This window comes from Carcharhinus amblyrhynchos, chromosome 3, assembly GCF_965287045.1.
Source record: "Carcharhinus amblyrhynchos chromosome 3, sCarAmb.v2.hapA, whole genome shotgun sequence".
Lineage (NCBI taxonomy): Eukaryota > Metazoa > Chordata > Chondrichthyes > Carcharhiniformes > Carcharhinidae > Carcharhinus > Carcharhinus amblyrhynchos.
In genome coordinates this window covers 41242957-41266964 of record NC_137326.1, presented here as the reverse complement: position 1 = coordinate 41266964, position 24008 = coordinate 41242957, and the positions used below count along the sequence as shown (strand labels likewise).

The 24008-nt window shown below is 40.2% G+C and overlaps 1 protein-coding gene across 3 annotated transcripts in view; it reads right to left on the bottom strand.

The window, feature by feature from the left end:
- Positions 1-6273: 6273 nt before the first annotated feature.
- Positions 6274-24008, bottom strand: part of LOC145339059 (microphthalmia-associated transcription factor-like) — a 261551-nt gene continuing 243816 nt past the window's right edge. For 2 of the 3 annotated variants that reach the window (XM_080183484.1, XM_080183491.1), the window contains exons 7-11: positions 19443-19514; positions 19122-19178; positions 18457-18532; positions 12677-12824; positions 6274-11300 (exon numbers count right to left, since the gene is read on the bottom strand). In XM_080183484.1, the coding sequence (XP_080039610.1) occupies positions 10911-11300; positions 12677-12824; positions 18457-18532; positions 19122-19178; positions 19443-19514 (743 nt within the window). In that variant the 3' untranslated portion in view covers positions 6274-10910. The remainder of the gene's footprint in view (positions 11301-12676; positions 12825-18456; positions 18533-19121; positions 19179-19442; positions 19515-24008) is intronic. The other variant, XM_080183499.1, reaches the window with a different exon arrangement.

Below are 24008 nucleotides of genomic sequence, written 5' to 3'. Positions count from 1 at the left end.
CAGTAACCCTGCCAAACACATAATGAATCTGTCTGTTCACGTACTGTCTGAAAGTGAGGAGTTTATCCTTGCACATGGCTTGCAGTTTGGTGTTCCCACATCCCATCAAATGGGAAAAGGTTTTTGTGGAATTTGAATCCTCTATTCCCAGCTATCTTGCCACAAACCAGTATCCAATTGAAATACCGAGTCCTTGAAAGGCTACCAAGCTTATGCAGTGCATGCATACTGTGGAACACACAATGACTTGACCAATTTTCATATTTAGCTCAAAAGTCTGGTGGCATTGACAAGCCTCAAGGCCAATCCTGACGTAACTGTTTGAAAGCCTGACAAAGGGACTGGATAGACATCCTTTTTAAGTGCAAGTACATTGAGAAAACACATGCCGTTCTTAATGATGGGTCCAAATCTGTATCCATTGGAGCTGCTCCCAAGCATGACTGCATAACCCTGTTCAAAAGCAAGTTTAATTATTTGTCAGGGTTTTGTCCTCATGGTTCACTACATCAGATTTGTACTGGCTTACTAAGGCACACAAGAGTGAGGTCCCTTTATATTCTACTTCTCAATGATTTGTTTTGCAAAACATGAATTGGTCAAGTTGTTGAATGACTTGCTACTACCAGTTCTGAGTGATTATTCCACATTCACAACGAAAGATTCTTTTATTTTCACAAAGACTATACAAGACCTCTGTACCGAAAGCAATGCCTGGTCTACGTGCTTATTAGCATTGCAAGCCTATTCATTAAAATGCTGCTCAAGAAAGCCATAGACTTTTGTGCCATATCACAATATTATGACAATCTAGATGAACTGCCATTTTCAGCATCTTTATTCATTAAACCATCAACTTAGCAATAGGGCAGTTGAGTTCAGCTTCAATAAAACCAAAAATCCCTAAATAGATTTTGTTTTCGGTGGAATGACCTCGAACCTCCTACCCTTTGCATATTTACAATTTTGGTACTTCTGCCATATTTGAATCTGAAGCTGCTGTAAGAATTTCTTTACAAGCTTTCATGTGCACAAATTCACATTTGAAATGGAATCATTTCTTTGGTTTTTTTACTCCATTCTTAAAGTTACAAAGCCAATGCTCAGAATGCCCAAATTCATCTCCTTGTTTGCTCCAAAAACCTAATTTCAAACTGAATCTGATTCATGGTCCCCACAAGAGGGACAAATAAGATCCAAGCTGACAAGGCATTGTGCCCTCTCTTGGGTTTGATCTGATGCTTAATCTTAGCCAAATGTCTAAGGAACAGGCAAGTCCAAAAAGCTCCCATTCCTCCATCTGCTAGTGGTTTATCAACCTTCACTAGTCAATATGTGCATTGGGATTTTGACAGCTCCATGTGCTATAAGGGTGACCTTATGAACAATATTGAAAATAGAGCCCCAGCTATTTGTTCACTTTGCAAGCTTGATGCAAAAATAGGCACATCAAAATTATCCTGTGGGAAAATGGCCACTCCTATCAGATCATTACGCGTTGTGTATGACGCATACACATGAAAGGACCTAAGGCCATCACTTTTATAAAGTGCCCCATCTACTTCAGATGAACCTGGAAAACTAAGGTATCTCAAGAATTTGAGCAGGTGAAGCTAGCTCTTCCACACTGCTATTCTGCAGTCTCGACATGACTGGTATTTTCCACTAACAGGACACTGCTGTCAAGGGAAAAATACATTTGTGTGCCACACAAGTGAATAATATGCTTTATGGAAATTCAATGCCTGTGCAATGCCAGGTATGTAGGCCGTACGAGCCAACAACTGGTGTATCGTATCAAACAGCACGTTCCTTTTGACTGTTCTCAGTGGGCAGGGTACTCAGTCAGCCCACACTTGCAAAACTCAGAACACCAAAATCTTGCTGGTGTTTACACTGGCGGGATCTTACTGTTCCTTGGACAGAAGTGATGTTAGGGGTAAGTTTTTCACTCAGAGGGTGGTGAGTGAATGGAATCGGCTGCCGTCAGTGGTGGTGGAGGCGAACTCGCTGGGGTCTTTTAAAAGACTTCTGGATGAGTATATGGGGTTTTATGGGATTAGGGGTTATAGATAGGTGTTGATGTGATCGGCGCAACTCGTGGGCCGAAGGGCCTGTTTGTGCTGTAGTGTTCTATGTTCTATGTTCTAGTACATTCCTGCTGCGGATTTCCCAGCGGCAAGGGGTATGTTCAATGTGAGTGGCACACTGCTTTCCGCTGCCATGAAATACACCTCAGAGCAGGAGGAATATTCCACCCATAATGTCTGAACATTAGACGTGATCCTGTGAAATGTTGAACAATGCCAAATGTGCTAAGAAGTACGCTAACACTAATTAGTCAAGCTTGCAGTGTGGCTCATATATTCAAACTAATGGGCCAATCCACTGCAGACAAAAGGAACAAGTCCAGGTGTGGCATCTTCATAGAAACCCTACAATACAGAAAGAGGCCATTCAGCCCATCGTGTTTGCACTGACCACAATCCCATCCAGGCCCTACCCCTGATTGCCTACATATTTTACCAACTAATCCCTCTAACCTATGCATCTCAGGACACTAAGGGGCAATTTTAGCATGGCCAATCAACCTAACCTGCACATCTTTGGACTGTGGGAAGAAACCGGAGCACCCAGAGGAAACCCTTGCAGACACGAGGAGAATGTGCAAACTCCACACAGTGACCCAAGCCGGGAATATCCCTGAGGCTGTGATGCAGCAGTGCTAACCACTGTGCTACTGTGCCGCCCATCTTCTTTGAATTAAACAAAAGAACTGAAAACAACAGCTCTTTGGTGTATAAAAGCAAAATACTACAGATGCTAGAATCGGGACAAAAACAGAAAACACCGGAAAATCTCAGCAGATCTGGTAGCATCCGTGGAAAGAGAATAGAGCCAACGTTTTGAGTCTGGATGTCTCTTCATCAGAGATTTCTTTACTCTTAGCTTTGATGAAGGGTCATCCAAGCTCAAAACATTGGCTCTATTCTCTTTCCACAGATGCTGTCAGACCTACGGAGATTTTCCAGCATTTTCTGTTTTTGTCTCAGATTCTTCTGCATTCTCCAAGGCAATACCTTGACCAATTAGTAACCTTTCCTAATGCAGTATAAACTGTTGCTGCCTTTGAAATTTGGCATTCTTGTGTCTATCCTGATGAATGCAAGATGAAAAGCTTCAACAGAAAGTACTTCTTTTCAGTAATACTCAAGACATCTCCTCTACCCCTTTCTTCCCTTGGGTCATGACAGACCTGATGGTGTAGCTTTCCAGAATTCATTTTCAACCAATCAATCAATAATATCCACATTCGCAGTTTGGCCACTTCTGGAAAAATGTCCAGCTTGTTAGCGTCTCTGAACCTCAATGTTTTATACTAACATCATGCAATGTTTTAAGCCAACTCATACAGTTCATCCTGGAGCCCTGTACCCTTATATGCAAAACAGAAACAACTCACCTCTTCCTGACAGTGGTTTGCTTTCTCTCCTCAAGAATTTCCTGTGCCTATCTTTCTGAGTACATCTGTATGCTGATAGCTTTCCTTTGTGCCTACAGCTGTCTCATGTCTGCTAGCCACATGGTTTCTTTCTTAACTTCCTACCTGTTGACACTGTGTCCAAGCTACAAAATTACATGGACCAACATTTCTTAATAAAAAGTTTTGACAAAGGGTCGTCTGGACCTGAAATGTCAGCTCTTCTCCCTTCCTACAGATGCTCCCTGACCTGCTGAGATTTTCCAGCATTTTCTCTTTTGGCACCAATATTTCTTATCCAAGGAAACTTCAACTGATCCCTTTACAATAGACGCAAACTCTTAAAAGTTATGTTAAAACAATGTTAAAAAGAATTATAGATTTCACGGATCTTTGGAAGAAATTATTTTTTTTTCCTGATTACATCCAGGTCAAAGGTGATTACACCAAACGATTAAGAAATATTATGCTAATGTGCTATGCACAAAAAGTAAGATGAACTGTGAGTTCAACAACCAGAGAGACTGATTAGCTCTTTAACACTGTTCAATTTCCTCTTTAATTATTCACAGATGCTCACAATAGTCTGGTTGATTCAGGGGCACATCCGTGACAGATTAAGAAATTTCCCTTGAGGTGATAAATTATCTTGCTGAGAGTAAAACTGAATTCACCATCATTCCTGCCAGGCCATCGTGAGCAAAACTTCTTCAAACAACTTAAGAATAGTGTGTGTGCGTATGTGTGCACTCATTCAGTGGCACCAATTTAAAGCAAATATAAGACTTTCCTCACCAGATCATCATAGAGGGAACAAAATGATTTTGAAAAAGGCATGTGGAGAAATATTTATCCAGTGGTGATGCACAATGTACAAATTAATCAGCTTTTAAGTTCTACTCAAATCTCAAAAGGCTTGCCAGAAGCTGGAAGTTTGTTGGATGCTGTGTGCCAGAACTTTAGTTGGATCTGGGCTGTAAGACCCCTACATTAGTTGAACATTGTTTACTAAGTGATCTAACAATGGAACATTAAGTACAGAATAGTAAGGGTGATCGTTCCACTGGATAATGGAAATTAGATTTACAGTATAGAAACAGGCCCCTCAGCCCAACTTGTCCATGCCACCCAGTTACCACCACTAAACTAATCCCATCTGCCCCCCTTTGGCCCATATCCCTCGATATCCATCTTACCCATGTAGCTCTCTAAATGCTTTTTAAAAGAAAATAATTGTATCCCACCTATGCTACTACCTCTGTCAGCTCATTCCAGACACTCATCAACCTCTGTGTGGATAAAGTGACCTCTCTGGACCCTTTTGTATTTCTCCCCTCTCACCTTGTGCCCTCTAGTTTTAGACTCCCCTACTTTTTGGAAAATATTTTAGACTACCCTACCTTTCAAGAATCAAAAGTTTCTATCCATCAAGCTTTTTATTTATTTTATTAGTGTCACAAGTAGGCTTACATGAACATTGCAATGAAGTTACTGTGAAAATCCCCTAGTCACCACGCTCCGCCGCCTGTTCAGTTACACTGATGGAAAATTTAGCGTGGGCTGTTCACCTAACCAGCACATCTTTTGGACTGAGAGGGGTAACTGGAGCACCCAGAGGAAACCCATGCAGACATGGGGAGAACATGCAAACTCCACACAGACAGTGACCCAAGCCAGGCTCCCTGGCGTTGTGAAGCAGCAGTGTTAACCACTGTACCACCATGCTGCTGTAGATGATGCAAAAGACAACTTGCCATGAAAAATAAACCAGCAGCCTAAATCAAGAATATTCCAGTTTTGTTTATTTTGCATACGATGTTGGTGTTAAGAGAGCTGCAAATATAATTGGAAGATTCAGGGCTGGATTTTGCACGAGTCCAAATCAGGTGTGTTGCCCCCACCACCCGATTAACTGTTTGGCGTGATGATATTGTGTCAGCAATATAAGCAAATCTCACCACTCTCTAAAAATTATGGAAATCAGACACACACCCGCCATTTTCAAATTACGAATTAACAAGCTAGAAAACTTGCTCACAACCCAATTGTATGCAATTTATTACTGGCAGCTGCATTTTAAAGGTGTTGGACAAACAGTTTGGGAGCCTTTCACAGCAGCTATAACATGATGGCACAAATGCACAAATAAAGGACTGCCCCGGGGCCATTGTTAAATGTAACAGCAGATTCCTAGATTCTGATAGGGAAGTGGCAGCATCTATATGATTTTTATTGGCATGTTTGATGTTTTGTGACTTCAGTACAAAATAAAGAGTGGCAGAGCTAGAAGCCTCTGCAATTCCAGCTGTGACTGACTTCTTGATCACAATAGACTTATGCCACATGACATCCTGCCTATGGTATCAGTTGGGTGCAGAGCACTTCTTTGCACCCATAATTGGCCCCCTTCCTGCTGAACAGCGATCAACACTTGATCGAACGAGCACAGATGGCAGGGCTAAGAGCGAGGTAAGCGCTCAGTTTCCATCTGGCCCCCTCACCCTGTTGAGGAATGTAAAATTAATTTTCTAAAGCTCGTCTGTGCCATAGGGGAAATCTACAATGAATAGCTATGAGGCCTTGTGCTGGGTAGAGGTTCTATTTCGACTGGGCCAGTGACACTGCCATGAGTGTGGAAATGGAATTTTGATAAGTGTAGCTCAAACTAATGCTGAATTAAGGCATGCAACTAGAACAAAAATGAACTGTCCTCATAACAGAAAGGCTTAATCTTACACAATGTTAAAAACATTTGAATGCACAATGACAGAAACAAAAACAGGAAGGCAAACTTCTGATACCCTTTATTTAAGTGTGTTGGTAGCTATGTTATTAACTGATTCTATACAATAAGAATGTAAAATTTTTTTGGCAAAAAGTAAAAATCTTGAAACTTAAAAACTAACCACAAGTACTATTCCATCAAGTGTACTTACAAATATATTTACAAAAGTAACAATCAGAAGCTGCAGTTTCAGGTTCATTAAATGTAGTCACAATATGTTGCTTATAATTTATGTAACAGAAGAACCTCAGAGAACAATCTCTGAACCTGGAATCTATATAGAAGTGCTGAAGCTATAAAGAAACCTTTCAAACTTTTCTTCATAAATGGCAACTCTCATCTTTTTTATTTACTGTGCTTTGTTTTACCCTACTTTGTGCAATTTGAAAACTAACACAATATTTAATATTTTTTAGACTTAAGAGTTAATTCCAGATGGAAACCACAATGTAGAGAGAGAGAGCGATATTCTGGACAGGAAGACACTAATAAGTCCACAAGAGTCATCATTTATATTTTAGCGCTGGCTTCTGACGGTATAGAGGCATCCCAGGAAAATAGTACTCAAGTGGTTTGATTTCCTAACCCACAAGCAACAAGTTGTAAAATAAAATGAGTTTACATTCTTCACAAACACACTGTACTTTCTCCATGACATTAAAGTACAGGCAAAAATAGTACCTCAGACCATTTTTTGGGCAAGTGTTGATTTATTTTAATTTAGTCATGATTTTGTGCGAGACAAGCCAATGCAAAAATACTGAGTAATTGAATCAGACGTTTTTTGTTGCTGTGGCTTAGGCCCCATGTAAATCTGGGTATCACATTTTGTGTTTCTCTATGTATCATTAGGTTGCACGATAGCCAGTGTATAATTGTATTGAATGCATATCATTTGAAGATTCACAGGGTCCTTTTCATGGCACAATAATTGTGGCATAAGTATGAAAATTAGCCAAAATATACAGAAGATACATAACTATTAGGTGTATTACTTTTTAAGTATTCATGGGAATATGGAGGTAGCTGCTAAGGCCAGCATTTACTGCCCTCCCCTACTTACTCTTGAAAGTGTGGTGGTGAGCTAAGTTATTGAACCACCTAACTCCATGTGGTGTAGATACGTTCACTGTGCTTTTAGAGGGGGATTTTATACCAGTAATAATAAAGGAATGGTAATAGATTTCCAAGTCAGGATGTCTTGGGAGGGGAACTTGCAGATGATGTTGTTTCCATATGCCTGTTGCCTTGTTCTTTCAGCGAGAGAAGTCATGGATTTGGAACGTGCTATCAAAAGAGTCTTGGTGGGTTGCCACAATGTGTTTGGTAAAAGGTACATACTACTGCCATGGTGCACTGATGGTGAGAAGTGAATGTTTAAGGTGGCTGCCAATCAAGTGGGCTGCTACATCCTGAACTGTGTCAAGCTTCTTGGGTATTGTTGGATCTGTAGGCATCCAGGAAAGTGGAAAGTATTCAATCACTCTCCTGACTTGTGCCTACAGTGTGGACAGCCTTTGCAGAGTCAGGAAATGAGTAACTGCTTTCTTGTCAATTATAACCCTCAGGATGTTGATTCTAATTCACTCAAAGGGTGGTGAATCTCTGGAATTCTCTGCCCGTTGAAGTGGTGGAGGCTACCTCGCTAAATATTTTTAAGATGCGAGTTGATGGGTTTTTGATAAGCGAGGGGATTAAGGGTTATGGGGAGAGGGCAGGAAAGTGGAACTGAGCCACGACAGATTAGCCATGATCTTATTGAATGGCGGGGCAGACTCGAAGGGCTAGATGGCCTACTCCTGCTCCTATTTCTTATGTTCTTATGTTCTTAATTGAAGGTGGATTCAGTGATAGTAATGCTATTGAATATCAAAGGGGATGATAAGATTCCCTCTGGTTGAAGACATCCATTAACTTACACTTGTGTGGCTTAACAGCCTGATTCTGTATGTTGTTTAGGTCTTGTTGCAGGTGGACAGGAACTGCTTCCATATCTAAGGAGTTGCCAATTGAACTGAGCACCATGCAAATTTAAGTGAACATCTCCACACTGACCTTATAGCAGCTGAAGGTGATTGTACCTAAGACACTAACCTGAAGAGCTCCTGCAGTACCCTGGGGCTGAGGTGATTGTCCACCCAACAATCATCTTCATTTGACGATGTGTGTATATTCACCACATATAAAGCTGGGCCACTCCAATGAATAAGCAATGGTGTTCACTGGTTAAGTAGTTAGGTTCCCTTGTAGCATAAAAGATAAACTACAGCCAATAATTGTGTATCTTCTATTATGTGAGGCTAGGGTTAAAAGAGAAAATAAACAATGGTCTGTGATTTACATTCCAGTAGACCATACACAAAACATGCTGCATCTGGGCAGCAAATGAATATCACATTACAGTATCAATTAGCTCATTAAAAGGCAGTATTTTAAGCTATTTTTTCAAGAAACACAGGTTTTATAATTTGTTAACAGCTAAAACAACAGTATCCAAACAATCAAGTGCATCTTTTATTTCAAATCACATCTCCATAAGTGCATGGCTATTGTGCTTATCTTTCATTATTTTACCCATTCTTCTTCACTTGCTATTTTGAAAGGTTTAACGAGAATTATTGCTTTCAACTTAACATTATAATATTGCATACTTTTTCCTGTCCCAGGATTTTGGCAGAACTAGGCTGTGTAGTCAATTCCCTTCAGATTAAACTTAAAAGCAGTCTCTTGAGGTTAGTTACACAGAAGGGTAGCACAATGTCAATAAAACTTTGAATCATATCATCAAAGAAATTGGAAGCTCACATTCTGAATTCAGGCAGCAAGCAAAGTCATATATACTCGTACACAGGCCAAATCATCATGTATTACACCCTTCAGTCAGTGCATTTCCAAAAGACTTAGCAATCGATTTTAAGGCACTTCATTCTGAATTCATCATGTTCCGCTGCCACATACAGTACATCGTAAATTTATACCTATTTAAAAAATGTTCTCTTCTTCACACCTTTCACACAGCTAATGGTATGAGTGTAACATAATTACCTAGGCACAGTTCAATACAAATACATCTACTGAAATTGCATAGATCTACAACAAAGTAGATGATGTAGCATCATATTTCTACTCTTACAACACTGTTGTAGTTAAAACAGGGTTATTCCAATAATTGTGATGATCAGTTGATTGATTTGCCCTGACAGAATGCAAGTCCTTTCTGGATCATCACTATAAATCTATTGTGGGAGGGGTATGTGGAGTACATCACAATACACAGCGGTAAATAATCATTCTCACCAAACATTTCCATATATTATATTATGTACTGCAAGTTATACAACTGCAAAATTGTGAATGAGATGTAAAGGAATTTATTGCAGGACACACAATTTATCTTGCTCAAGACTAAGACCATCTATATCTATTTTTGGCATATTTGCTTGTGAACTGTAAATTAATTTTCGCAAACAAACTGTTTGTCTCATCTTAATTCCGTCCTCACTCTCACCAGGTCTCACAATGCAACACACTTTACCTCCTCCACTTCCCTCACTATGATCAATGCAGCTGATAAATACCCTGAACTGGCTATCACCTTGACAGACATCATCAAACAATCAGTAAGATTATCCGAGTAACCTCCTCAAGAGCATGTACATTATCAAGTAATAACTTCAAAAAGCAGAAAGCCATTTTCTTTTTTAGCATGCTGCAGTGCTAAAGGACTCAACATGTAGATCTACTACCAGAAGAGGTATCATTAAAGGATAAAAAGATCGAATTCCAACTACACACTGCACATTTTCTTCTAATAATTACACTCTTACTGTTTAAAAATAAAATAAATAGCACATCATGTTAGCTGCTAATGCATCACTTTAGATATACTGAACTACAATCATGTTTTCGAACAAGTAATGCTCTTACTTTCAAAGTTAATTTAAAAACATGTCTAAATAAGATTGAATTTCGATATACAAAATACGCTGACATTTCACTAAAAATGTCTTGTCCTGACTTCCTTAAGTGTCTGTGGCCAATGCACCAAACCCACCACTAAAAACATACTGAAGAAATATTCTATTGAATACCATTACTCCTCAGTATATGCACATTCGTACAACTAAATACTCAGAAATAAAAAATAAAAATGTACAAGGACAAGCAGTGAAAACAAATCAATGAGTACAGGTCATGCAAAACCGAAACCAGCTGTAAAAATGAATTAATATGTATGTAAAAGTTAAGAAACAGACAATAGAAAATATTTGCCCAAATTAAAAGGTACATTGATTTTTTTCTTTTCCCTACATTTATTTAAAGGCCTTAAGTGACTTCAGAGAATGAAATCAACCACCTAAGCTCCCAAAGGGCTACTTTGTCTTCTACCTTCTGGGTGTCATCATTGTCTGCTCTGTCTGTCAGTTTAACAGTTTCCTTACTTTCTGCTGACAGATACGCTTCTGCTCTTTCAATGCTTCCACTTATTTCTGTTTGTTCTGCCAACTTAAACTCTTTATTGAATTGATAAATAGATTTATCATTGCAACACAGGATTTTTTAAAGCTAAATAAAAAACACAAAGAGAACTTTAAGGAAAAGTGAAGTATCAGATGGAGATTTTTAAAAAACACATTTTTCTTGCTAACACCCATTTTCACTATCTTCCATGCTCATACTACTTCGCCGACTGCTTGTCTTTGAAGCACCAGGTGATACAGATGATAGGAGTGGGTCAGTAGCTTCCACAGGGGAGAGAGTATCGTCCATCAGAATATCATCTAACTTGGAACCCATTTTTGTGGGAGCATTGTAGGTGCCAGCATGTCCAAGGTTATCATTGAAGGTGAGAGTTCCATCTGCAAGATTCAGTGTAGTAGTACGAGAAAGCTCCGAGTGGTGCTGTAGACTATCATTGTGGCATTCATCAGTTACTGGCTCTAGTTTAATGTTTCGTCCAGTCAGATCAGGTGAGCAGAGGCCAGAAGGGTTGACAAGTGGCAATCCATGTGCACGGGCTTGCATTTCAAGTTCCTGAGAATTAAACAGGATAATCAAGTTCAAAAATAAACTGGTTCTGAAGAAGTAGTTTTTTTTTCTTATTCCACTTAAAATTTTCCAGGTTCCTTGATTTCTGTTCTTACTTCATTATGCAAATTCTCTCACTGATTTGCTATAGTAATAATTAATACTTCACCTTATAATAGTGTGGTCAGTGCAGGTCTGCTGTGTCAGTTCAGATAATTTGTTCAACTCCCTGAAGTGTAGCTGAACACTTTGAGGCAAGGAAGAGAATACTAACACTGAAGGAAGGCTGGCATGCTAAGGATCATGGCACATGGAATTAAGGGACACACGGATAGATAGTATTTGAATGGGAAAAAAAAACAAGTGAAGAGATTAATGGGAAATCCTTAACTGAAACCATGATGAGTGGAGTTCTACAGGGGCTTTCTTTTAGGACTGCTCATGATAAAAGCTTGGCCTAGTGAAATACTGGTCACATCAGCTCCTTGGAACATGAACATGTATTCATCTTGGAGCAGGACAGCATTTGCTCTCTCCACTTCAGCAAGTTCCCTTTTGTTAGCTCACAGCCAACACTGAATACTGCTGCTTTTTCCTCAGCGGCACCTGAAGAACATGGGTCATACATTTCAGTTCCTGACATAATGGAATCTTGGTAATCAAGTGATAAAAGTGGATAAAGCCTTAATAATGATAAACCAAATCTTGGCCCTGAGATTACAAACACAAAGAAGAACTGTTGGATGCACATGGGATCTTTGTCAGGGTAGCGTACTGTCTGCACTTTTAAGCACCTTATACCTTTTATGCAAAAACAATGAGATGGTTGCAGCACACTATCGTTTGGATATTATAATTGTGAGGAGTTATAATTATGAAGAGAGATTTGAGAAGCTAGGACAATTAACACGAATGCTAAGAAAATTAAGGATGACCTCATGCACATCCTCATGTTTATGAAAAAATATGATAAGGAAACCATTGTGATAGATTATTTCCACTGTTTAGTGAATGTCAATAAGAGAGGACAAATTGGAAAACAATTATTTACACAGAGGTTACTTTGTCTAATTATCTGACACAAACAATTATCTAAGCAATGTCCATTTTTTTTAAACAAGGCGATTAGAAAATGGCGTGTGCAAGGAACACTCAAGGGCATAAAGAAAAAAACTTGTTGGATTGAATGGTCAGTTTCTGTGCTGTAACATTCAACGATCAAAATCAATTTCAACATACAAGTATAACTGTACAGGTTGCAGCAAAACGGGAAGCACAAGTATAGAGGGTTTCAATGTTCTTGATTGTGAGAGGCAACTAGAGTAGGCAGTGGGAAATAAATGGGAGAAGGTAGGAAAGTTTGATAAGTTGTCTTAGTCAACCTGTATCCTCAGTAGTAAGTGTCTGTTAGCATGCTCTAATTTCTTCTGTCGTGACTCAAAGTCTTTTGCTCTGTGTTGTTCTTTTTGAAGCCTTCGAATATAATCCACAGATGCCTTCAGAATAGTGCCTTTGTTCCAGCGCATATCCCTGTTAAAATGATCAAAAGTATTTAAGCAAAGATGCTCAAGGCAAATTTAGAGCACAGTAAAATTTGGCATCAGTAAATTGTGCTGGATTTGTACTAACTGTAAACAACACTGCCATCAAAAAGGAAAAAAAACATAAACATGGACATTTCAATTTAACTATTATATGCAAAAAAAACATTAATTTTTGGGTTTAAATCCAAATGTATCAAAGTGGTGTAAGCGCCAGCAAACTATAAAAAGGCTACTGGCGTGCAACTTAAAATATACAGGCCGGAATTTTACCATGCTTCTTGCAACAGGAATCGGAGCGGGCGAGGGGCAGACCATGGAAAAGTCCATTGACCTCAGTCAGGATTTTAGGGTTTCAGGATGAGTGAGGCCATAAAATTCTGCCCATAGTTTTTTTAACTCATCATGTAAACTCCTCTGTTGTTTCACAGTTATTTCCTATTTGTTTTCCATAAAATACAGAAAAATATCCAGTATTTCATCAATGTTCATCAAAATTCCCTAGAATGTTGAACAGTCCCAGTAGATTTGAATTTAGCAAATGTAATACCTAATTTCACTAATGGAGAGAGGGGGAGAGAAACCCAGGAGCTAGAGGCCTGCCAGCCGGATTCAATTGTCAGGCATTCACTGGAATCTATTTTATGAAGGAAGATGTTTGAGAATGTAATTCGTAGAGTGGATAAGGGGAGCCAGTAGGTGTAGATGGATTTCCAAATGGTATTCAAACAAAAGGTCAATACACTAGGATTTATGGAGGTGAGGATAATGTGTGAATATAGAGGACTGGCTAATGAACAGGAAGCAGAGAAATAAATGGGCATTTTCAAGCTTGTAGATTTTAACTAGTGTAGTGCCACAAGGATCAGTGCTGGGACCTCAGCTAATTACATTCTATTTAAATGACTTCAACAAAGACATCAGGAGTAATGTGTCCAAATTTGCTGATGATGCAAAACTAGGTGAGAATATAAGCTGTGAGGAAGATACAAGGAGGTTGTGAAGAGACACAGGCAGGTTCAGTGAGTGGGCAACAAGGTGGCAGATGGAGGATATGTGGTGAAGTGTGAGGTTATTCACTTTGGTAGTAAAAATAGAAAAATAAATTTAAAAAAGACCTGAAACATCTGTTCAGAGAGAATGAGTGTATTCATACAAGCAACACAGGAAGTTAACATGCTGTTACAGCAACCAGTTAGAAAGGCAAGCAACATGTTGGCCTTTATTGCAAGGGAATTTGAGTATGAGAGTATGCTACATTTTTTATACAACTTCCATAAAACTACATCCAGAGTACTGTGTGCAGTTTTGGTTTCCAAATTTAAGGAAGGATAAACTTGCATTAGAAACAGTATTGTGAATCTTCACCAAATTTGCACCTTGGATGAAAGGTGAGTAAATTGTACATACACTCTCTAGAGCTGAGAAGAATGAGAGATGATCTCAATGAAGCATACACAGTTTTGAAGGAGCTCTATAGGGTAGACACAGATTGTTTCCCCTCACTGGGAGGATCTAGAACAAAGTAGTGCAGTCTCAGGGTATGTAGGTTTATCATTTAGGACTCAAATTTCTTTGGAGTTGTCCATCTCAAAGGACTGCAGATGCCCAATTGTTGAACATATTAACGTTGAGATGGACAAATCTTTGGTCTGTCAAGGAATCAAAAGAAACAAAAAGCGGGAGGGAAAGCAGAGTTGAAGTTGAAGGTCAACCATAATCATATTAATGGTGGACCAGGCTTGAGAGTCGTTATGATTTCCTCCCTTTCCCAGTTCTTATGTTCTTAATAAGGTTATGTTTCCAAAGTGTTAATTTCATGATAAATGAACGAATACATTCAATAATGTAGAAGATGACAGGCTCTCTGAGTTGGCCATTTTTCTGGTTTTCAATTTCTATCTGCTTAGGCGAAGGGATCATACCCTCAGTATCTGTAGTAATTAAATTAATTTCTTATCCTATCAAACATGATTCATCCAGCATTAGTCCAACAAATATTTGTGTCACAGGCCAGAATTTGTTTTTGGCAGGGCTGCACTGTGAAACAACTCATGCTCTGTCCAGCAGAGATGGCCGATAAACATTATAAATAAGGATGCTCCAGGTAGAGGAATACATCCAACAACTTGTTGATTCAAAGTTACATCATGCTTATGTAAAGCAAAAAATAAAATTAAAACCCTTTTCATAAATAATTAGAACATTTTATAACTGAATGAATTAAATGCTGGATTGAAAACTGGGAATCTTTGAGTTGAGATGTTAGCAAGTTCATTAAATTTTCCATCATTTCAAGACAGATAAAATAAGTACAATAGCTTAAGGAAATGAAAAGTTGTATAGTAGCTCCCACATTGTTAGCAGCACAGTCCCCATTTTACTGTGGGTGTGCTGTCTAGTAACGTTTGCCTACATGTGCATTGGATGGTTTAACCTCAAAGAAATAGTTTAATGCTAAAATGTCAATGGCTATCCAAAGCATCTTTTGTTGATCAGGATTCAGCCATTTCTTTCAGAAACAATCATGTTTTGGAATATTCCTCATTAATGTGTAATCAGAAAACTGAAAAATAAAGTATGAAAACCAGTTGTAAGGATAGGCAGTTATGAAAGTGAAACAGCCAAGATGAAAGGTATCTGTTGGATACTTGCACTCCTCTTAATAGTGTGTAATTTACATTGTTATGGCAATCAGCACTGTGTCTTCCAAAGTGCAACTTGACACAGTTAGAGCAGAAGTGTACAATATAACTGCATCTACATGAAATGCAAAGTATATGAACACACATTTTTGCCTAAGATACTCACTGTGCTTAAGGCACTGTAAACACAACATTGTAATTGACTATAATGGAAGGGAAATGCTTAATTTTTTTTGACTGATTTTAAATGTGGACAGTATAAGTGGTGGGGTTTGCGAAGTTGTTAGCTGTTGGTAACAGGAAAGGGCATTAACATTTGATGGTTACAGAATATATATTCACGCATATATTGCCATGACATCTGCACCAGAAGCAATTTGGGGGTTGAGTGGAAGTTTTCACCAGAATGGCTAGAGGTAGAGCATGTTAGAGCTGTTGAAGATCCTTACAGCGTAAGTTGTAGTCCCTCCTACACAGTCCCACATGGTGTCAGGAGCTGGCTGAGATGGCACAAGGGCATTGGTACATCGACCTGCTCAGTTTTGATGAGAACGTTGCTGACAATTGGAAAAGGTTCAAGAAGAAATTACTCTTGTACTGCTATGCCGGTTTGTCCGACAAATCAAAGAAAGTCCAAACCTACACATTGCTGAACCTGGTAAGCTGAGAGGCTGTAAAATCATTTGAATTCCAGGAGAGGGGAGTCCAAGGGGACCCCAACGTACCACTGAAAAGAATAGAAGAAATATGTGCGCCTGTAAAATCTTTCATCGTGGACAGACACGTTTTCAACACTGCTCATCGGAAATCCAATAAATCAACACAATTGTAGGCCTCTATGCTGAAACTTATGGAAAAAAGTGTGTTTTTGGTACTCTCACTGATGAGCTTGTAAGAGATCGTTTGGTCCATGGAATTCGCTGTGACATTTCAGCCAGCTCCTGTGTGGAAGCAGTTGCTGAATAAACAGTCCAAGAGGAGCACTAAGGAATTAAGAGGAGAGAATGAAGTATTCTCAGAACAGAATACACCCTGCCGAACTGCAGCAGCCAGCACCCACGACGAGGAAGCATGCGCTTTACATGCAACAAGCATTGCAATATCTGTGGCAAATGGAATCACTTTGCCAACTATTGCAGATCAAAACCATCTCCACTGGCCACTACCACAAGACAAGTTGAAGCCAGCTACCCTTGAATGAGCTTGAGATAAGTCAAAACAAATACCCTGAATGCACTTTACGGAAAAACTGTTGACTTCATCACTGAGAACGGTGAAATATTTACAACACTTTACATTGGTTTCACATTGTTGTGAGCAAAGGTCAAAATTAGCACCCAAGCCAAATATAATTTTTTGTCAAAGCTGCTTCTGAGGAAAATCAAGCCATGTTCATAGAATCCTACGGTGCAGAAAGAGGCCATTCAGCCTATCGAGTCTGCACCGACCACAATCCCACCCAGGTTCTATCCAGATAACCCCAAGCATTTACCCTAGCTCATCCCCCTGACACTAAATGGCAATTGAGCATAGCCAATCCACCTAATCAGCACATCTTTGGACTGTGGGAGGAAACCGGAGCACTCAGAGAAACGACACAGGGGAAGAATGTGCAAACTCCACACAGTCAGTGACCCCAAGCTGGGAATCAAACCTGGGTAGCTGGTGCTGTGAGGCAGCAGTGCTGACCACTGTGCCACCGTGTTGCGCTAGATTCTTCCAACCAAGTAAACCATGTTGCATATGGTGAACAAAGCATATACACTGAAGTCATAGTCACCCTGCACTTATCATTGCTGTTAACATCATCACAGTTATCATCATTAAGAAACATAATATTACTATAACATCTTTATTCCATTCCAACATAACACAGTCCTGTACCATTTACTTTCTAAACTATTCCAAAGCACTCCTGCTGCTCTCCCATATTCTTCCCACCAGAAACTAGGGATCATTCAGTACTCTGTTGATGGGTCCTTACTTGCACCAAGTTCCACTCTATAACTTCACAAGCCTCTCCTCCAAGCACAACTGATCGCTTCAATACAATTCTTTCTGATTGGATTTAACTCGATACACCTATTACTGCCCACACAGTTATTCACCATTCGTGCCAGACTTTCTGCTTCTTCTTCTCACCATCCAAACTCTGCTAAGTAGTCTCACACATCTTCACAAAACTTCAAAAGGACAAACGTCTACTCCTACTCTTGAAAGCAAACAGGCACACAATCAGAGGAAAACTTCAAGAACAAGTGGTCTTCTGCGACTTTACAAACTTTGACTCCACTGACATCAGTGGTAGTGACAGACAAGCAGCATTGGAGATGAGAAGGCTGGAAACAATGCACAGCTGGGTACCTGCAGCTGAGCAAGGGGATCATGATAGAATGACATTTATCACCTGCTTAATGTAAGCATGAATTACAACCAGTAAGGAATGTGAGATAAAGAAATTCTGGGTTGAAGTGATTTTGGCTAAAACATGCAAGTAAGTATATTAATTAGGCCCATGTCTGTTCGTAATGAGATTGCTGGCTGCCTAAATTGAGAAATTTGAACAGGTAGTTATAGTGCATTTTTCTGGAAATGTTTACTTCACATTTACCCTGTAGTGTGAACATAAATATCACAGTAATAAGATTAAAAAGTCCTGCTGAAATTGCTTCCACACACAAATGATTGTGTTACTTGGTCTCCTAAGTTTCTCCTCAATTTTTGCACACTGTCATAGATTGACTTACAATTTCAACCTCAATTTGTTTCGAAAAGCAAGGGATTAAACAGTTAAAAAGGAAAACCCAATTATTTAGTGGCAAAGTTGTAATACTCCAAAAATGAATTCCTTTATTTGAAAGGAAAATGTACCTGTGAGATTGAAGACAGATATCAGCTTATAAAATAACTATCCAAGGAAGTCAATAGGTAACAAAAAAAACAATATTCTAAAAATATAACTGAAGTTGTACTTACGGGTCATTGGACTTTGGAATTAATGTGCCCAGTTCCTTGATACGATCATTAATGTTGAACCGCCTCCTTCTTTCAACTTGGAGAAAAATAAAGCTTATTCATTAGTGCAATTTATTAGTTGTTTGGAAATAATAAAAATGGCTGCTTTCGTGAATAACTTTGGACATCATTATAATACTCTCAGGGGAAGGTGGCGGCATGGTGGTATTGTCACTCGATTCAGTAAACCAGAGAGCCTGGTTCAAATCCCACCATGCAGATGGTGAAATTTAAACATTCATCAAAAAAAACTGAACCCATTCGGTTCACTTATATCTTCCTTCAGAAAAGGAAATCTGCTGTCCTTAATTGGTCTGGCCCACATGGTCCAGATCCTCCACAGCAACTGCCATTCAAGGGCAACTGAGGATGGGCAACAAATACTGGCCTTTCTAGTGACACCCACATCCCATGAAAGAATAAAGAAAAAAAAGTGAGAATTATATAGCACAGTTCTCAGGCAGGTCGCCACAAGCACATGTCCAATTTCTCCTTGACCTCTCCGCTAGGGAGGAAAATGAAAGGCTGCATATCCTCAAATTTCCTTTTCAAAGATTTTTTTTAATTAGATCATTTGTGACTAGTTTACAATTTTACTGGTAAAATGGAACTAATTGAAAGCTTACTCAAATTATGATTGTCCTTCTTCTGCCTTTCTTTGGCAAGTGCTCTGGCTTCAGCTTCTGAAAATAAAAACTTCAAGTTTAGAATGGAGCTGATAGCCCATGCAAGGGAAGCCAATGCTGTTGCTTTAAATTATAGCAACATTCAATTTGCACCAGCATCAAATAATTCTGGACTACACAGCAAAATAAATATTTTTTAAGGTTAAAAAAACAGTACTACTGAGTTAAAATGTTATCAGCAGTGCTTCCTGGTCACACACAAACAATAATGGTTGTTGAAGTGCTGAATGATTGAAATAAATTCCGTGTATTAGAACTTGCCTGGTAATAGAGCATTATGCATTTTCATAGAGGGACTTTTAAAATGGAGTTCCATGCCTGCAACCATTGATTCTGTGAATTATATAGAAAACAATTTATACTACAAATAACATTTTGCTTTTGTAAATAATATAGGGTTATTTTAGCAACCTATATTGATTGAAGAATGAAATGGGACACTATAGTAACATGATTAGACAGTACTGCTGCCAATTCCCTAACATGGTTGATTCTCATTAGCTTGTAATCTTTGCAATGGCTTTTTTGACAAATAAATTGTAGTGTAATGCCAATTTCCACAATCTTGAAGGCTTCTAATTTAAGGTCATTTTGAGTGTAATAATAAATTGTACAATTATTCTAATCTATTGTGAGGCGAAAATGTTACATGTAAAAAAACTAAGGAAACATTAGTGTTTATTGAAACGGTTACAGTTCCCTGGACCATTCCTTCATTTGCGAAGAGAAAATAACCTTAAAGGGTACATTTTTGAATACAAAGGTAAGTAAATTAGATAGCCCCTACATGGGTGCTGGGATCATGATGCACAATTAACTTACACTCTGTTTGCAATGCAAGCAGCATGTCAGGTTAGTGCTACCTGCTTATTTCAATGATCTCACCATCTAGTCAGCACTAACTGTGTTGTTCATAGGCTAAGTGCATCAGCTTGGGGGGGGGGCATCATTGAGAGTGGCTATGAACATATAAGAAGGTGGTGAATTGTGATTAGAGCAGGTTCTGGGAATAAATGAAGAAAATCTGTCCTGGGAAAGTGAGGAGTGACAAAACAGGGAAAGCTTGGGCTCTGCAGTTTTCTGACATTGTGCTGGAGGTCATGGTGGAGGAGATGGAGAAAAGGAATGTTACCATGGGATTTTACACATCCGTCCTGGGAAGCCAGACTGAAACTGGGTTTGACGTTTTGACTGAAAGACAGCACCATTCAACAAACCACCAGAAAACTTTACTGTCTGACTGAAAATCTTAGTGTTCTATATTACAGCAGGAATGTTCATCAAGGTATGCTTTGCTGTGTTGTTGCTTTGCATGTGTAAGCAAATAATCTGCAGGGTATGACCAGAAATTCTGTGCATAATATGACCGTGAATGACTGGTTTGCTACAATTGGCGATCAAAGTGTACAAAAATTCCACTGGCCACTTCCATACTTATCCACTTACTGATTAAAAATAGATCTTTTTCCTGCATCTTTTATTTCTGCTAAAACAAAACAGCAAATCTAGAAAAAGTTGCTAATTTGCAATATTTAATATTCAGCATGTTCTTGTTATTTTGGTAACATCTGTTCCTGGTCTGTATTCAGCTGTCTTCAGCATCCGACTTAACCAAACACACAATGAAGTTAGATTTTAACACTGCCCGCTTGGTGGAAACTGGACAGGCGGGATGTTAAAATAACTAATGTGAACAACTCTTACTAATCCCACTGCCTATTGAAGCGGTGAGAGGAACACTTACTGGAAGTTACCCCTTAATATATAGGGCTCTGATGACACCTCTGGGCCTGACTTCAACTTTAACCTTTGAATTCCATAAAAGTTGGCCAACGTTTGATATGCTAAGTGAAAAGTCTGTGTTGTACAATGACTGTTGAGGAGCAAAAGCCACATTTTGATAGATACATCTGATATTCTCAGTAGAGAAAAATTCAGAATGAACAAAACGAGTGTTTTACGCAGAATGAGTTTTTGTCAAAAAGCACTAATTTTGAATTATGATGGCAATAAAAGTAAGTTTGTTTATTAGTTACAAGTAAGGCTTACATTATCACTGCAATGAAGTTATTGTGAAATTCCCCCAGTTGCACACTCCAGCACCTGTTCAGGTCAATGCACCTAACCAGTATGTCTTTCAGATTGTGTGTGGAAACTGGAGCATCTGGCAGAAACCTATGCAGACACAGGGAGAATGTGCAAACTACAGACAGTGATCCAAGCCAGGAATCGAGCCCGGGTACTGCGCGCGGAGAGGCAGCAGCGCTAACCGCTGTGCCACCGTATCGCACAAATGGTCAGAAATTAATTCAATGAAGATAATACTACAATTAGGGTGTTACTAAAAGTGAAATTGCAAATTGGCTAGAAAGGTGCAAATTAGTTCATTATCTGAAAGCTGCAGAAAGATGTTTACTGACAAACTGTGCAATGACATTTCTTTTGTGAGTAAATACACAAACAGAAAATCTGTAACTTCAGAGACAGTGTGGGGGTGGGGGGGGTGGTGGAGGAAGGAGGGAGGGGAAGAGAGAGAGGATGTTGTAAGAGTGGGAAAGGGGGTAAGATGGAGCATAAGGATTTGAGGAGGGGAAGTGGGAAGGAGACCAAAATGAGGGAGGGAGGAGGGGGCCAAGGAGTGGCCAGGGCAGGGTATCAGGATCAGGGGTGGTGGGGATTGATCTGCCAGACAGCAAAGTTCCTACAAGCAATGAGGGTTTCCCTGATCCAACTTGCCTCTTGGCAAGCCAGCTGGATCTTTATGGAGTGGTATCCCTTCCTCTTAATGCATGTCAAGATGGAGCTCAAAAGGGCAACATGGGTGCCCCCTGGACCTAGGGCATGCCGACAATGGTACAGAATCCTTCAGCCCAGGTCTGATGGGCCTGGCCCAGGTGGAAGGTGATGTAATCAGATGTCTCGGCATCCTCACAGATGCACCTGTGCACAGAGGTTTGGGAAATTCTACTCAGGTTCCTGATCTAGTCTTGGAACCATCTGATGCATAAGAAAAAAAATCAAGGCTGCTGTGACCTTCATGGCCACCGGAAGCAGGTGTCCTTCTCTTCCTCTAGGTGCCAGTTGGGCTTAAATGTGGCACAGATGCTGCACCATCTCCCTACGAAGTCACTGGCGGCATACATTGTCTGAAAGTTCATTGAATGACCACTGCCTCCTGCACAGCCATGGCTTACAGAGCAGCCATTTGCTTTCCCCCATCTACTACCTGAGGGGAGACTGACACCCAAGCCCCTGCAGCAACTCCCTGATGTTTGGGGTCTGGCTGCTGTGGTGCTGGATCAGGCACAGGATGGCCCTGGCACCGGTGGTGCCAACATCTATTTGGCTCAGCAGCAGACAGTACTGCACGCACTGGTTGGCCTGGCCACAAGCCAAAATTCATGTTTTCTTTGTGGGGAAGATGGAGAAAGGACAGGAGAAAGAGAGAGACACAGAAAGAGAGGGAGACACACACAGATAGAGAGGGAGAGGGAGAGAGAGAGAGAGAGAAAGAGAGACATAACCTGTTGCACTCAAGGCCTCCCTAATCCCAAGTCACACTGTGTTTGAAGACTGATGAACCCTCTCCATTGCAGCTGGCCAATGCAGCTTGCAGGAGCTGCTTCCCCCAAAAGCGAGATGGAAGGGTCACAGACACTGGCCCCTGCGCCCTCAGACTCGCCCTTGGCCTCTGGGCAGATAATCCCTAACCTCATTGGATGTAATCACACTCCAAACTGCAGCGTGGCCACACAAGGTGCAGGCAACTTTTCCACTTATGCCTGGCTGATATTCAACCCGCTCCCCAGGATAATCCCAGGTCATTCCCATCCTCCAGCTCCTAGCTCACTTGACAACAACTCCCCACCTGGTTGACCTGATGCTTGAACCCTTGAACATCACTAACGCTCCCATCCTCATGGGGAGCCCATGTTCGCAACATTGAGGTGCCTATGATGGGCTCTGCTGTTTTCCTGGGAATGCAATAGAGGGTGGCTCCTGGAGGGACTCATATGAGCTGTGTCAGGAACCCACGTGCTGGGAAGTGAAGCCACTGCTGAGGAGTAATGGGCTGTCATTCAGCAATTCAGATCTCAGGTGGTGGTGCTGCAGGTTAGAAATCCTATCCACTCGCTTGTAGATGTGGCCAGATTGAGCAGCTGCAGGACTGAGACAGAAGTGTATGATCTTTAATGGAACCTTGAGTGATTGACTGAACAAGCAGTTCCTCAGTGTCACATGAGGACAGAACACTGATTCAGTTGGTACTGGGTGATGTGCTCATTCACATAGCTGTCCTTAGCTAACCCGCTCCTTCATCTGATCATTAGCTATGACTGAGAGGAATTGAGTGTGTTTGTACATTGGCCACAGTCAGTCTTGAAAGGGCAAAATCTCAAATGCAACTGATGAACCCAGTGAGTAGGGGCAGTTAATAGATGTGCCAACAACTCAGGGTCAATGACAGAATCCTGGGCAAGTCCAGTGTACCAGTAGATTCCTTTGACAGTAATGCAGGCTCACAGATGGACATAGTGCATGACATTATCATTGGAGGAGACATCACAGGTGAGATATGCAACTGACACAAGCATCAGGATGTTCAGGATGTGAGGCCTGCACATCCTGAGGTTACCCCCTTGCCATCAGCCACAGGTGCTTTGCGAAATCCCTTGTACAACTCGGTATAACTTTCAAGCGGCGACTCACCTCCTTGCTCCCCTTCATGCCCACTTCCCGCTGAAGGGGTGGGAGCATCTCGGACAGCGATTGAATCAGCCTGCTACCCCTCTAATGAGATACTAAGGAGACTGTTTGAATATTTAT